The following is a 14,277-nucleotide window of genomic DNA, read 5'->3' as shown; positions in this document are numbered from 1 at the left end:
TGGTTAAAAGGGGGGAGGGTAGTAAAAAGGAACAAAAACATGCATACACACACACACACACACAGTCTCATAGCGACACACTGTCGCTCATTGGGCTAGGTAGGACTGACAAAAACTTTTCACCGTTACCTTTTTCTCAGTTGCTTCTCTTTAGTTTTCTTTTAATTGTGCATAGTTTTGCAACTTGCCTTTCAATGCAGTGACAGCCCAAAGGTATTGCCTACCTAAAGGCGCAGTCATCCACTCGTCAAGCACCCCGCCGCCGATGCCATCGTCTGGCGCCGTTCGGTGCTTATTTGAAATAAATACCGCAATTACCTGTAATGGAAAGACACAGTCGTTCTTGTCCTCGCTGTCGTTGTTTTTGTTTTTGTTTGTTTTTATGTGTTAAAGAAATTCTCCGGAAAGTGCCCCGCTTTATGCGAATGTATCCAATAAACCCAATTACCCATAAGTAAGGCACAAATATTAGCAACTTATTGTACAATAAACACTTGAACAATAAAATCTGCGTACAGACAGAAGAATGCATGCTTCAATAAACTGTCAGTGGTCAAAATAAAACTGAGAATTTGGAACATTCTTACCCTTAAACAGAAATCGATTACATTTACTTAATACAAATAATGGCGAAAATTTAACAAATATTAAGTATGTACAGTATATTTTGTGCGGTAATTCCAAAATATCACATAATCCGAAAACAAAGAACATTTTCTAACACTAAATCAAAACAAAAGTGTTATATATGTATGTATGTGTGTACATATGTATATATCAACAAGTTAATTCTGTCACGGAGCTAAAGGGGGACATCTAGTCAAAATGTTTATGTCCCATGTGACCTAATACAAATAATGTCAAGTTATGAATGTCAAGAGATTCAGTAATGTCGCCTTAGGCGCCGTGGCAGAAGGGGCGCCAAAAGGGCAAGTTTTTGAATGGTTTTCCAATTAAAACAATAAAATAAATCTTAAGCTTATTTTGATAATGCAAATTATATTTTAGAATTTCGGAATTTATTAGAAATTGCACATTCCACTAGAATTTTGAATTGAGAAAATACTCTTGAAACATATGTACATATGTATGTATATATTTATATATGTATGTATGCATATCTGGTAAAAAAAGGTTCAATAACTACATTCCAATGAAGTAGCGGCCTCTCTGTTGATTCAATTGATGATTGATTGATTGATAGCGAATTCAGTTTCATTGAAACTGAAATTTAAGCCTTTTTACAGATACAGATTCAGCTACAGCTATGTATGTATGTATGTACACAAACACATACACATAAACTAAAACATATGTACATATATGTATGTATGTGTTTATGTGTACTCGGTCCTCTGAAATTCGCTCGAAATGTTTGTTGTTGGTAAGTCGTGTTCATTTTGGGGTCAATTTAAGTGATAGCCTTCCCATTCTCCATTCTCTCTTCCATGCTCCAAAACCTTTTGCACTACTTTGTGTGAGCGCGTATATATACACACATACATATACATACATATACATACATATGTATAGTGCATGTCGTCATATAATCAAAAATCGAAATTAATCATGTGTGGAATGGAATCTAAAGTGTGACGGAGATAGAGACACAGAGAAATAGAGAGAGAGAGAGAGAGAGAGAGAGGCAACTGGCTTTTAAAGGGTGAACATTATATTGTTATTTGATTGTCGATTGAAACTGAATTAGATACTATTATTCATCACATATTGATATGCACCTGTCCCAGACGGTCGGTCGCATGTGCTCCATCATCATACATAAATAAATAACTAACTACATGGATACATCATACATACATATGTACATATGTACATATATGCACATACATATGTGTATGTACATATATTGAATATAAAGGGACATACATATTTGCCTATACGTGATTGAGATGTGCATGCAAAATGAATGAAAAAAACGAGTGAACGAGTCAGCAAGTGTATGGTGAGATGAAAAGGAGAAATATAATACATACCATATTCCAATACATTACACGAAAACCCATCAACTATGCATTAAGATGACAAACCCATAGAAAGATATCATAAAGATGTTGAGGTAAAACATGCTTGTGGGATAGCCAACTTAAGCAATAAGAACTGTATCAAAATTTCTATTAGAGATACAAAATCTTTATTGAAATAAGCCTAAAATCATTCTAAATCAAAAATGAATCCATACGCTACGTTATTTCAAAAATAATCGTAGGATTCTTGAAAATTTCAGAGTGTTGCTGAATAACTTATGGCTAAAACTAACAAGTTCAACTTTGTGTGTTTTAACAATTTTCTTTTAATTTCTTGTTAAGGGAAGGGATATTAAGTTGGATATTAAACGATTGATTTGTTAATCTGATTGTTGTCGAACACAAGAAAAAGCTTGCCGCAACTTTGGGAATCACTCAATAAATGAGAAAAAACGAAAAATTGCATTTATGGATTTAAGACCAAAAGATTCAATTCATTTTCAGTCAAATTTAGGTATCTAAAGTAGTCCTGTTCTATGATTATATCTGAAAATCGATAGAGATTTCAAGGAAAGCTACCTAAAATGAATATAATATGATATTGGTATTGGCCACTTGCATTTTCCTCAGTGTACGAATAAATATAGAAGCTAAACAGAAATTATATACTATATAGGATACGATTCTAGTATATATGTATATAGATATATATTTTGTATGGGTACAGTTGTTTGTTTGCTGACTCTATTGTTTGTCGTGTGTCGCAATATGCAAATTGTTGGAATTACCGTTACCAGCAGATGGTCTGGGTCGGGGGTCTGGGTTTTTTTTCTGGTCTGCAGAGAAGGCTAGAAGAAGAGAGTAGAGGAGAAAATAAAAAAGCAAAAAAAAAAGATGTACCAGTTACAATAGTTAACGACATGAATGCTACTAATTTTTCTATTGGCAACAAGCCGACTTCTCTCCACCCTCTCCGCCAGTCAAGTGAATGGGTAAAGAGATGGAAATGGATGGAGGTAGTGAGTGAGGAAGGTCTGCAGGTTTGATGGGGTGAATTGGTCGGCGCTAAGGGGTAGGGGTGGGGAGATCCTTATTTTATTTCGATGTCAAACAAACGACAACAAATCGCTGCCTGACGTGATAACAAATAACCGCAAGTTGTTGCTAACAGAATTTGTGTTGTTCAATAAATGTACATAATTTGAAGCACACTCAGTGGGGTTTTGGAGGGAGTGGTGGGGAGTGGTGACTCTCTCTCTCTCCCTCCATCTCACTCTCGTTGTCTCGTTTGTCTAATAACAACATCGGAAGAAGAACTCACAGGACTCATCAATGTCAAGCCTCAAAGTAGTTTGTTTCGTTGCTTTCATTCGTTAGGGCGGCAGCACTCCAAGGGAAACGTCATCCCAATATCCCGTCGTTGTTTGCCCTTAGCACAATGTCCGGTCTAATGATAGTAGGCGTACCCTTAAGCACGGGTGATAAATATATACCACGGCTGACAATGCGACGTATCTTTAATACGAAATGTTTTCGAGAGGAACGCTATCGTCATGAGATCGCCAATCATTATCGGGACTATAAGATGCAAATGCAGCAACATCAGCATTTATCCCATACGATGAGGACGAGATCGGGACATCGGCATCGTCAACGACATCAAAAACGCCAGCAGCGACATTTGCATCACCTGCAGCATCAGCGTCGCAACAAGCATCGCCCAGAGGCAACGGCATCAACTTTCTCTGGCTCATTAGCCTCACAGTATTCACAATTTCGTGGTGTCTGGCCCACCCATGTGCATTACTTTCCGAGGTATACATAGGAAACACATACATACATACACACATAAAATGGGACGCTTGGGGTTTTGGGTGTGAGCAGCAGTGTGTGTTGTTGGGGTGTGGGTGTGGGTATATAAGATAGTCAATTGGGTGGGTGTGTGACAGTTAACGCCATAAATATAGGTTGGGTTGCACACACACACACACACAGACAGACAGACAGACACCTCTCTTGCGGTTGACATGAAATTTCCGTACTCATCTTCATAGCTCGAGTTTCATGACCTTGCACTGAGGTTTCCAATGGTTGACGTCACTCCACCAGTTGGGGGATTGAGGCTACGCATTTACATTATAAAAAAAAAAAAAACAAAAATACACACATACAACGCACTCTGTGTTTCTCTCTCTCTCTATGTCTGTTTCCCTCACTCTTGTCCCTCTCTTCCCTTAATTTGCGTTCAGAACACATTCTAGATTTGTTGATTGAACGGAAGCTAGCTCGATCTTTGGCCTAATCATCTGCAAGCTTTGCTATGAAGGTATTATCCTGGACAGATGTATTCCAGCATTTAAAATCCTGCACTTGGTGGAGGACATAATGAAGTGTCTGGGTCAAGTTGCTTGCCTCCTTCATTGGGTGAAACGGTATATCAAACTGGCCAAAATATATATACGACGCCTTAAGGAATAGTCTCTGTTTGATAAGGATAAATAAACCTTTTGTCAGCCTAGATCTTGGAGACTTTAAAAGCTGTAAGCCAGCAAATGGAATGTACAGACTATTGTAAGATAGAATGTCACGCCCCCTAAAATGGGCGGTGTTGGGGAGATAGTCCATGTTTTTGTAAAAGATTGTTTCATTTGTTTTACTTAAGTTTTTTTTTTTTTTGTAGTGTATTAGCCATACCATAGTGAGGGGAGAGGATTACGCGTTAAGGGATGGTAGGGGTAGGGGATTGCGTTGTAGGTATGCCTAACTTGGCTGACATTTGCATAACGATAACACCATAAGCAAATAAATAGTGCCCAAATATTTTTACTAAGTGAAAGTAAAAGAGAGTTAAGTGAGTGTGTGTGTAGTTGTTGTTTTTTTTTTTTTGCTGTTGCTTAATTATATTACCCCTGCTCCACTCTCTGACCCTGAACTCGGTGACACGGTCCTCCCTTCTTTCATACCTTACCTAACAAACCCCCTATCTGCTAGGCTATTGTGGTGTGTGTGTGTGCGAGTGTGTGTGTGTTTACATTTGGCATTGTTGTAATTAATGTTTTGTTTGTACTTGGTTACTTCCCAACTAATTACAGATTCGGCGATACGTATGCGCCCCGTGGGCGTCAAACCATTTGCTCCGGTGAGCCACCTGACGAGACCTACAACGCAGCGGTGCGTCTCATAAAACAGGCCCAAAGTTGTGAGCAATTGAAAGAGCTTGTCCAACGGCAATTGTGGATATACTCTTGCCACAGACATAGACTGAGACATAGAGAACACGTCCAGCAATTGCAGAATGCCATTGCTGATGACGATAATGATGAGGACGACGACGACGACAACAGCAACCACAACGACGACAGCAACAATAGCAACAATCGTAAGACTAGTAGTGGCCAACGTGACCATGGCGGTAGCAGCAGCAATAATGTCAACCGTAACCATTATAAGCTAAATATTAATAAGAACAAGGTGGAAAACCTACAACGACAACAAGAGCAACAACAGCAGCAGCGACGTCGCATTGACTTTTACACTTATCTGCAACTGGCTAACGGCTACTACGAACAAGGGTTGCAGGCCAATATCAAGTATCTAGAATCGATTGGTAAACGTAATGCAATAAAGACTAAGCAGCAACAGCAGCAACACCAACAGCAGCAACATCTACGTGACACAGTTGACAGTGCTGTGTTGCCGTTGGTTAAGTTATTGAAAAGTTGGCGTCGTGGCAAACACAGCGTTGACAATAAAAATAGTTATCCAACAGCTGAGCAGAGTATTGATGCCATTAGAGTTCATATAAGACCAAATGTACAACATCAACAGCAGCAGAAGCAGAAGCAGCAACAACTAACACATTATTATCATAATCAGCAGCAGCAGCAGCAACAGCAGCAACAACAACATCATCAAAACGTAGCAGACAAGTTGACTATGTGTGATTATTTTATCAAGCCCAGTAGCAACAACAACAACAGCAGCAGCAACAATTTATCAGCAACATTCGATCAGTGTAAATTCTATGAGATCATTGACAATCTCAGTCAATTGAGTTTAACCAATGAAAGCAATATTGATCGATTGCAATTACCATTAATTACCCTAACAGACTATACACAACAGCAGCAACAGCAGCAACAACAACAATTACAGCAACAACAGGTGGCAGCCAGCCATGAGCAACAACAAATGCATATACCCAACGAAGCCAGACCACCAAAAAATTTAGTAACATTTAGAAAATAACTCACTCAATTGCAATCAAACAAAAACAAATAGAGAACAAAAAAAAACAATAAAAACAAAAAAAAAACGACCAGAGGAACGGACGGGAGGCGCGCGTTGTCATCTACGTCAGCGGAAATCGTTTATATGCTAACGACTACAACGGCAACGACCACGACAACGACAACGACGGCAACAGCAACCAACAACAGTAGCAGCAGCAGTAACAGCAACAGCAACAACAACAGACGACTTTTTCAGAGCAGAGACAGTGAGAGCAACTAACTGCGTATATATTTTGGCGAACAATGGTTGTTGTTGTTCCTGCTGTCGACGACGACGTTCTAATTACAACAACAACGGCAGCAACGACAGCGACAGCAGCACAACCGACGACGACAACAGCAAACACAAATATCGGCAACGCCAACGGCAATATTCAATTTGAGGCAACAGTAAAGGCATTAACGCCACCAAACACTTGTGAGTCGGCTGAGGCGTCCTCCAATAATAACAACAACAACGGCAACAGCAACAGCAACAACAGTCATCAACATCATCGCAGTGATAACACAAGAACGACAACGACGACCAGAACAACAGCAATTGCCGCTGGCACGCAGAAGCAACAGCCAGCAGTAAATTCAGAAGCTAATACCACCACCAACAACACGACGACGACGATCAACAATAATCAAGACAAAATCATTATGTCGGCAACAGAATCAGCTGCAGCAGCAGCAACACCACCATCAACAACAACACCAGCAGCACCAGCAACAACAACAATTACAGGGGCAACATCTGTTGCTGCTGTTGGTTCACTGCCAGTGCCGTCAAAAAGTGCAGTGAGTCAACGACAAGTGGATATTAAAATTGATAAGAAAAGCAACATGGAGCAAGCCACACAGCAGCTAACAAAAAAGGTTCTCAAACTAGATTTGAGTGGCAAAAACTTGGATGACTATGCACTCAAATCACCAAAATCACCCATAGCAGGTTAGTAATGGAGATTTAGACTTTTAGAATATCAAGAGAGATTCGGAACATTTGTTAGAAAATTGAGATTGATCAGTGCCGGATTAAGCCTTCTTTACTTAATTAAGTTAAACTAACTACACAGAGATTAATTAGCCATATCATTTAGAAATAACAATTGTCAAATCTAATCTTGATGATAATTCAGTTTCAATATTAGAAAATAAAGATGTAAGTTTAGCAAGTTGAAGATTTTCGAAAATGTAGACAACATTTTGAATATATTTTTGTTTCAAGGATCGTTTCAAAGTTAAAGCAATCATTTTTATTTTATAATGCACACACTTTCAATAAAATTGACATATTTTATATTTAAGTTCATATATATGTATGTCTATATATATATTGGGCTTAATTGGATTGCCTTTTCGGTTTCATAAATTGAATATCGTTTCTCACTCATGTGATCTTTGTCTCTCTCTCTCATGTGATATATGCCGATAGCGTTGGAATTTAATTAGTTTCGTCTGATACGACTTTTGTTGTCGGCATTATTGTCGCCGCAAATGCCGCCGCCAACCGAAGCGATGGTTATATTTATCTTAGCATATCTGTAAGCGAAGCAATGTAGAATCAAGAGTCAACTTTCCGGCTTATCGCAATCATCCGCATACATACATAAATATAGGCCTAAATAAAGATGGGCAAAACAAAAGGTCGTTATGACAATTTTTATGAATTTTATGTTTCATTAATAGTTTTTTTCGTTTTTGTTTTTGTTTTTGGTTTACATTCACAGCACGTTTGCCGCATCAAACATCGTTGACATCATCGGTGGACGTTGAGGATCGAAAGACATTACGAGAGGCCTTATATCAGGGTATATTCCATCGACATCGCCGTACCATATTTGCCGTGGGTAGCTTTTTGCGAATGCTGCGCAGTCGGAATGCCCAATATAATACCATACGCAGCTCATCGGAGGGCGAGGATATCGATGAGGTTAGATAAGATACATACATATATAGAGATACATATATTGTAATGCACCATCTGACGCACATGCCGAAGGATCGATCGTTAAGCATCATGATTATTTGCATCAGCCTCACTACTTTACCACCACCAGCTCACCACCACCACTGCATTTCATCATTAGCAACAAAAACAAAACACAGCAACATCAACAACATCATTAGCAACAGCGACAATATGAAAAAAGTATGGAAAACTATGGAAAATACCAAAAGCCCCCAAAGCCAAATGAAACAAAATTGTCGATCATGCTCATGTTGTTGGCTATTCATTCGAATTATAATTAGTTTAAAAAAAAAAAAATACTGTTAGACTGATCATTGATTGATACAGATACAGATACAGGATATATGTACTATATACATACTATATATATAAACTGCATACTGGATATTGTTGAATGTTGTTGCCCATAAAAATACAAAAAAAAAAAAAAAAAAAAGAAAAGATAAATGAGAAAAAAAAAATGTACACAAAATGCAACCATAAGACTAGCCACCTATGTTGTGTTAGAATTATACTTGTTACTTACTGATTACTTAGTTTCATATATTAAATATTAGCTTTAGTTAGTATCCATAACCATTTAAATTTTGAATGCGTATTGCAGCTTTACATACCTTAGATCATATAAAGTATCTAAATCTGTTTGCATACAGTCTATATACCTATATATATATCTATAACCATAGAGAATGATTTAAAGTTGGAGATTGCAATGCAAATGATACAACAAATAATTCCTGATACTATAATTTTAATGTTTTTTTTTTTTTTTAATTTTATTTCTAATGAAATACACTGGAATGGAGAGAAAAGCTTTATTAAAGTTAAATAAGAGAAATTTTAAAGAAATAAAATATTTATGTTATCATTTGAGTAAACTGTTTTTCTCTCTCACACTCTCTCTCACTCTTTCTATCTATTATTGTCTTTTTACTTAATTTATTACTTTATAAGTTACTTTTGTCAAACCAAAAACGATTTATCTATCAATCAGTAGTAGCCTTCCAAATAATTAACAACAAAGGAATATTAAGTATTTCCATAAGTCGAAAGTAAAAGCAAACTTTATTAGTTACACACATCGACTTAATTTAGTTGCTGTTTGCAGTTTCTTGACTTTAATAAGTTCTCTATGGTTTTTGGCCACATTTTGATTGCAATTTATTTGTCTAGTTTTATGATATGATCGACCTACACACACACACACACACACACACACACACAACACATATTTCAGCAGAGCAAAAACACTTGATCTGAAAATGACGCCTTATCTTAATATATGAAAAAAGAAAAATAAATGAACTTACAAAATTAAGCTAAAACAAAACAAAATTGTATACCTAAATTCAAAATTTGTTTATAAGCTCGCATTGTAATAAACATTTTTGTGGAAATATTAAATATTAAGGAGGCGAGCGATTTGTTGTGCGCCAACGTGTTCCAAATTTATAAGCCTCCTCATCTTCCTTCTGCTCCTGCTCCGGTTCCCCTCTACCCCTCTTTCCTCCTGTCTTAGGTTTTTTCATTCGACTTTTCATTGCAAAGGGAACAAAAAACTCAAAAAAAAAACAACCACACCTCCCCCAACCCCCAAAAAAAGAGAAGAAAAGTGCTAAAGCAAACTGAATATAGGCGAAAAATTGATATATTGCTTATATACATATTATATATACATACATATATATACAAATATATATATAGAGTGCAATATAATACTGCAAAATACGATAATGATATAAAATGAATATGATATAGATGTATATGTATTTGTATATGATCCTAGTGTTAATTCATTGTTGTTGGCATGCGTCTTACAAATCTCCCACCCACTCCCACAGCCTCCCACGCCCTTCCCTCTCCTCACATCAGATTTCATATATGTATATGTAATGTAATACCATATAAAAAATATATATATATATATATTTTAGAGCCAGTAATTGTTGTTTAATTTTGTTTTTCTTTGGTTTTCAATTTTTATTTGAACTTTAATCGATTGCTAGCTATTTAAGGTAACAAATTTTGTACAAGAAAAAAAGAAACAAAGAAATAATGAAATGTGAATTATGTATGTATGAATGAAATGTATATGTATGTATGCAACTATTGTGTAACTATTACATACAATATGTATGTATGTATATGCTTACCTGTAATGATACCAAATTATTTAGTTTACCTCAGGTCCTAACCCTAAGCTCCTCCCAAAGACCCCCACCCCCCCACCAATACAAAAAAAACAACCAAATAAACATTCCCCAAACAAATGCTAAACATAGAAACTTTCATTTATTTTAATTTGACTTTTTCCCTTTTGCAGTTTCTCAAGAGGCGCAGCAGCAAACTACTGAAATTGCCGCATCTCTTTGATCGCTGATCGAGAGCAGCTAGAAAAGAAGCTGGGGAATTGATTTTTAATACATTTAATAATTTATACAATTTGAAGATTTGAAAAGTAATAATAACAATAAGAAATATACCTAACTATATGTATGTATCTATTACTGATTCGCTTTAGTCTGCAGCTGCCGACGCTGACCTAAACGTGGCCAGAAATTGGCCAAACGGAAAGTTGGGGCCATGGGCATAGCTTGTATTGGCCATTGATTGCCATAGCCCAGTTGGCTAAGAGCAATCTGAAACTAAAGAACACAACGAATACGGCAAGCGATTAGCAAAAATCAGTTATTAATATTGGATCCCACCCACCTGTTGTGGATCGGTGGCCACCACATAAGTTCCCTCATTGATCGCCTTTTGTATGGAGGCTCGTATGGCGGCCGTCTCTTGAAGATTCTGTGGTGTGACACGTACCATAGCTGACTGGCTATTTGTCGGTAGCACTGGACCTCTAAGCCAATCGGGGGCTACAACTTGGCGACGATTTCGATTCCAGTCCTCACTTGGCACTGGAGTAGGAATGAGCCAATTTGGGGGGACTAGATCTACATGGAACAACAAGGACCAGGCGGCTCTACTCATGGTAGTCGAACTAATAAAAATTAGACCCGAGAAGAGAAAGTACTTAAACGACATCATGATCTTGCCGAACTGCAAATGCTAATGCGACGCTTGTCCAAACTACATACACAGACCGCCAAGAAGACTTGGTCAGCATTTTACATTGACATTCACTTGTTGCTGCCGTCGTGTGGGTTCATGGTAAATGCAAATTTAACCAAAGACACATACAAAATATAATACATAAGGTCAAAAAAAGAATTTAGCGTTTTTTCTGAGAAGTAAATCAGATAAATTTGTTAAGAAGAAATTGAATTGATCTTTCGCGTTTTCTTTTGGTCTTTAAGAAGTTTAATCATTTTGAAATGATTTGTGTTCATTAACTGCTGCAGCTTTAATTTGGATATCCTTTGGGAATACATTCCCATTTAGGTTTTCAATAAACAGCGAGTTGATAACGGATTGACTTGAAATCGGTCTATATTCATGGTTTCTAATTTCTAAAAATGAAAGATAATATCATGCCATACTTGAAGTGTATATTATTATTTTTTTTGTTTTTTTTTTTCTTGTGGCAGTTAAAGAGCAATCAATCAATTTAAACTTAAGTTATATAATTTACAGACAATTGCAAAAACGTAAAATAAAAAGAAGAATTGATACAATAAGTATTTGTGTATATATATATTTATATCTCTATTTATAATATTCATCAACTATGCGTTGATATCCTCAACTGGCATATCCGCCGGCTCATCCTTGATATGCACATCATCATCCTCTTGATCCTCTTTGCTATTTTCATGTAGTAAAACGTATTCGCGCGAGCTGAAACCAAATTTAATGACATCTTTTTCCATCAGTTCATAGTATTTGCGTCCATCGATCTTTTTGTTATTGAGAAAGGTGCCATTGGCCGACTCCAGATCAATCAGATAAAGCCGCACACGTTTGCCCTGGCTGCCATCGTCGCGTTCGAAGGGTACCAGACGATACTGCAGGGCGGCATGTTGTTTGGAGCAGCTTGGATGATCGACAGCCAAATCGACGACCTTTCGATCACGTCCTACTAGAAAGCAACTCTGACGATGTATATGCAAGGTGGGCAGAGCCTGTTCACCCTTGAAGGGATATAAACGCCATCGACGTTTCGGTTTACGTGCCTCCTGTGGTTCAGAGTATTTCACCACAACACCGTTGACCTTGTTGGTGTCTTCGGTGAGCGCACCGCTTAGACCAAAATTGGGCTTCTCCTTCTCAATGGGTTCATCGTCATCGGGATTTGGTTTATCAGACTTTTTTCTCATCGCTCTGCTTGCCCCATTCATAGTGCTCGTCGTCCTTATCTTTATCCCTGTTGCGACGCTGGTGTTGTTGGTTCCGACGATTGCCAAAATCTCGACCGCCTGAACGAGGCGGGCGATCACGTTCACGATCACGATTCCGAGGACTGCGACTGCGACTTCGGCTAAGAAAGATATAGTAAAATTATAAATTGACAATCATGAGCGAAGGCCTTTATGTAGGCAGACTCACCGAGCTGCTTGCCTTTGGTCAGGTGAACGCCGGAAACGCTCTCGATCTCTGCCTCGATCCCGATCATTATCTCTATCTCTATCCCGTTCCCGCTCCCTTTCTCTATCTCTATCCTTGCGTTCATTACTGCGACCACGTTGCCTACGGTCCCTGTCCCTGCTTCTGCTACGCTGTCGGTCTCTGCCACTTCGATCTCGTCGCATGTCTCTTTCACGTTCCTGCTCCCTTTCCCGTTCCCGCTCTCGATTCCTATCACGCTCTCTGTCTTTGTCACGTTCTCGATCCTTTTGTTTATCTCCTTCCCGGCTGTGCCTGCGCGTTTTTGTGTTACGCTGACCGCCAGCGCCAGATCCACCGCCACGTTCGGGACTGTCCCACTTCGAGCGTTGTTCCTCACCACTGACACCGGAACCCCGATGTTGGTCTGTTGGCCGCTGCTTCAAGTCTCTGTGATCGCCTGAATCCTTTGCATTCTTCTCGGGTTTGGATTTAGTTTTCTTTTGCTGCCGCTTTTTATTCTCATCGGCCGAATGGGAGTCGCTATCACTACTGGATTTCGATTTGGAGGAACTGCTGTTGCTGCTGCCACTGCTAGCACTGCTGCTCTCGCTGCCTGATGATGATGATCTTCTAGAGCTTCGCGCAACTGATCGCACCTTTTCTCCTTCCTTTAAAGATTTCGTTTTGCTTTTTCCCATTACTTTAAAATGCCGATTTGCTACGATTCTTAGTTCGCAGCTTTGGTCACACAATAACATGGCACCGATTCCTGCTTTTCTATCGATACACAAAAATACTAAAATACCGGAAAAATACTACCGCTGCTCACTACGAAAAAAAAAAAAAAACAAAACTGTTAAATTTAAAATGGCAAAGGGTCAAATTTGACATTGCCAAGCAATGCAATTTAATAGAACGGCAATAAGAGTTACTTACAATCATTCAAGGTAGCATAAATAATTTATTCCGCCCACGCGACAGGTGAAATCATTTAGAACGTCATTAACAGGTAAATAGAAAGTCAATTAAGAATGTAGGCACGAATTTGTTTTTGTTATTGTAAATTGATGTGCGTTTTTAAATTTACAATTAAAAGCTTTTAATCTTTACAACAGGTTTTCCAAATGTCTCTGTTAGATTTTTACAAACAACTAAAAGGATTTTCGATGATTGGAGAATTTCTTATTTGATAGATTTAATATATTTTTTCATTTATAAAGCCAACTCTAGCACAATAAAGATAATTATCCGACAAATTGGAACTTCTACGAGAAGTAAAGAGTCATAAAAAATAAAAGTAATTAAAATTGTAATCTATGTATGTATGTTTTGGTTTTGCCACCTTACCCCTTACTCGCAGGTAAATGGCATCAGTTCTGCTCCAACTGGGGTTGACCCAAAATGCATCTTTTTCGGTATGTATGTTTCTGGGTGCATTCAGGTTCATTCACATTAAATTTATATTCAAGTCATGGCGTCCCATCAACAAAAAACAAAAGAAAAAAAGAAAAAAACTGCAGGCAGCTCTCCAGTAATTTCGTAATCG

General features: G+C 38.0%; 3 protein-coding genes across 3 annotated transcripts; 2 read left to right on the top strand and 1 right to left on the bottom strand.

Annotated features, from left to right (window-relative positions):
* Positions 1-2,985: 2,985 nt before the first annotated feature.
* On the top strand, positions 2,986-6,459 carry LOC137583315 (transcription factor SPT20 homolog). The gene is made up of 4 exons (XM_068298255.1): positions 2,986-3,008; positions 3,363-3,565; positions 3,644-3,800; positions 5,078-6,459. The coding sequence occupies exons 1-4, from the start codon at positions 2,986-2,988 to the stop codon at positions 6,231-6,233; spliced, it is 1,539 nt and encodes a 512-aa protein (XP_068154356.1). The 3' UTR covers positions 6,234-6,459.
* On the top strand, positions 6,258-10,721 carry LOC137585831 (uncharacterized). The gene is made up of 3 exons (XM_068301809.1): positions 6,258-7,211; positions 7,990-8,192; positions 10,555-10,721. The coding sequence occupies exons 1-3, from the start codon at positions 6,521-6,523 to the stop codon at positions 10,609-10,611; spliced, it is 951 nt and encodes a 316-aa protein (XP_068157910.1). The 5' UTR covers positions 6,258-6,520; the 3' UTR covers positions 10,612-10,721.
* A 996-nt stretch (positions 10,722-11,717) lies between these two features.
* On the bottom strand, positions 11,718-13,483 carry LOC137586486 (uncharacterized). The gene is given in 3 exon segments (XM_068302546.1): positions 11,718-12,496; positions 12,498-12,663; positions 12,732-13,483. Coding segments are annotated over 3 exon segments (1,449 nt in total). The 5' UTR covers positions 13,430-13,483; the 3' UTR covers positions 11,718-11,911.
* Between the last annotated feature and the right edge of the window lie 794 nt (positions 13,484-14,277).

The sequence above is a fragment of the Drosophila tropicalis genome, unplaced genomic scaffold, assembly GCF_018151085.1.
Source record: "Drosophila tropicalis isolate 14030-0801.00 unplaced genomic scaffold, ASM1815108v1 contig_158, whole genome shotgun sequence".
NCBI lineage: Eukaryota > Metazoa > Arthropoda > Insecta > Diptera > Drosophilidae > Drosophila > Drosophila tropicalis.
The sequence above is the reverse complement of the archived record's forward strand: the minus strand, read 5'-3'. Positions and strand labels throughout refer to the sequence as shown.

Bases quoted from the DNA above. Each gene is read 5' to 3' on its own strand.
- LOC137585831 (XM_068301809.1), top strand. From the start codon at position 6,521: ATGGTTGTTGTTGTTCCTGCTGTCGACGACGACGTTCTAATTACAACA. The intron at 7,212-7,989 runs GTTAGTAATGGA...TTACATTCACAG, and splicing joins ACCAAAATCACCCATAGCAG to CACGTTTGCCGCATCAAACA. The intron at 8,193-10,554 runs GTTAGATAAGAT...TCCCTTTTGCAG, and splicing joins AGGGCGAGGATATCGATGAG to TTTCTCAAGAGGCGCAGCAG.
- LOC137583315 (XM_068298255.1), top strand. From the start codon at position 2,986: ATGGAAATGGATGGAGGTAGTGA. The intron at 3,566-3,643 runs ATAAGATGCAAA...ATCGTCAACGAC, and splicing joins CGCCAATCATTATCGGGACT to ATCAAAAACGCCAGCAGCGA. The intron at 3,801-5,077 runs GTATACATAGGA...AACTAATTACAG, and splicing joins CATGTGCATTACTTTCCGAG to ATTCGGCGATACGTATGCGC.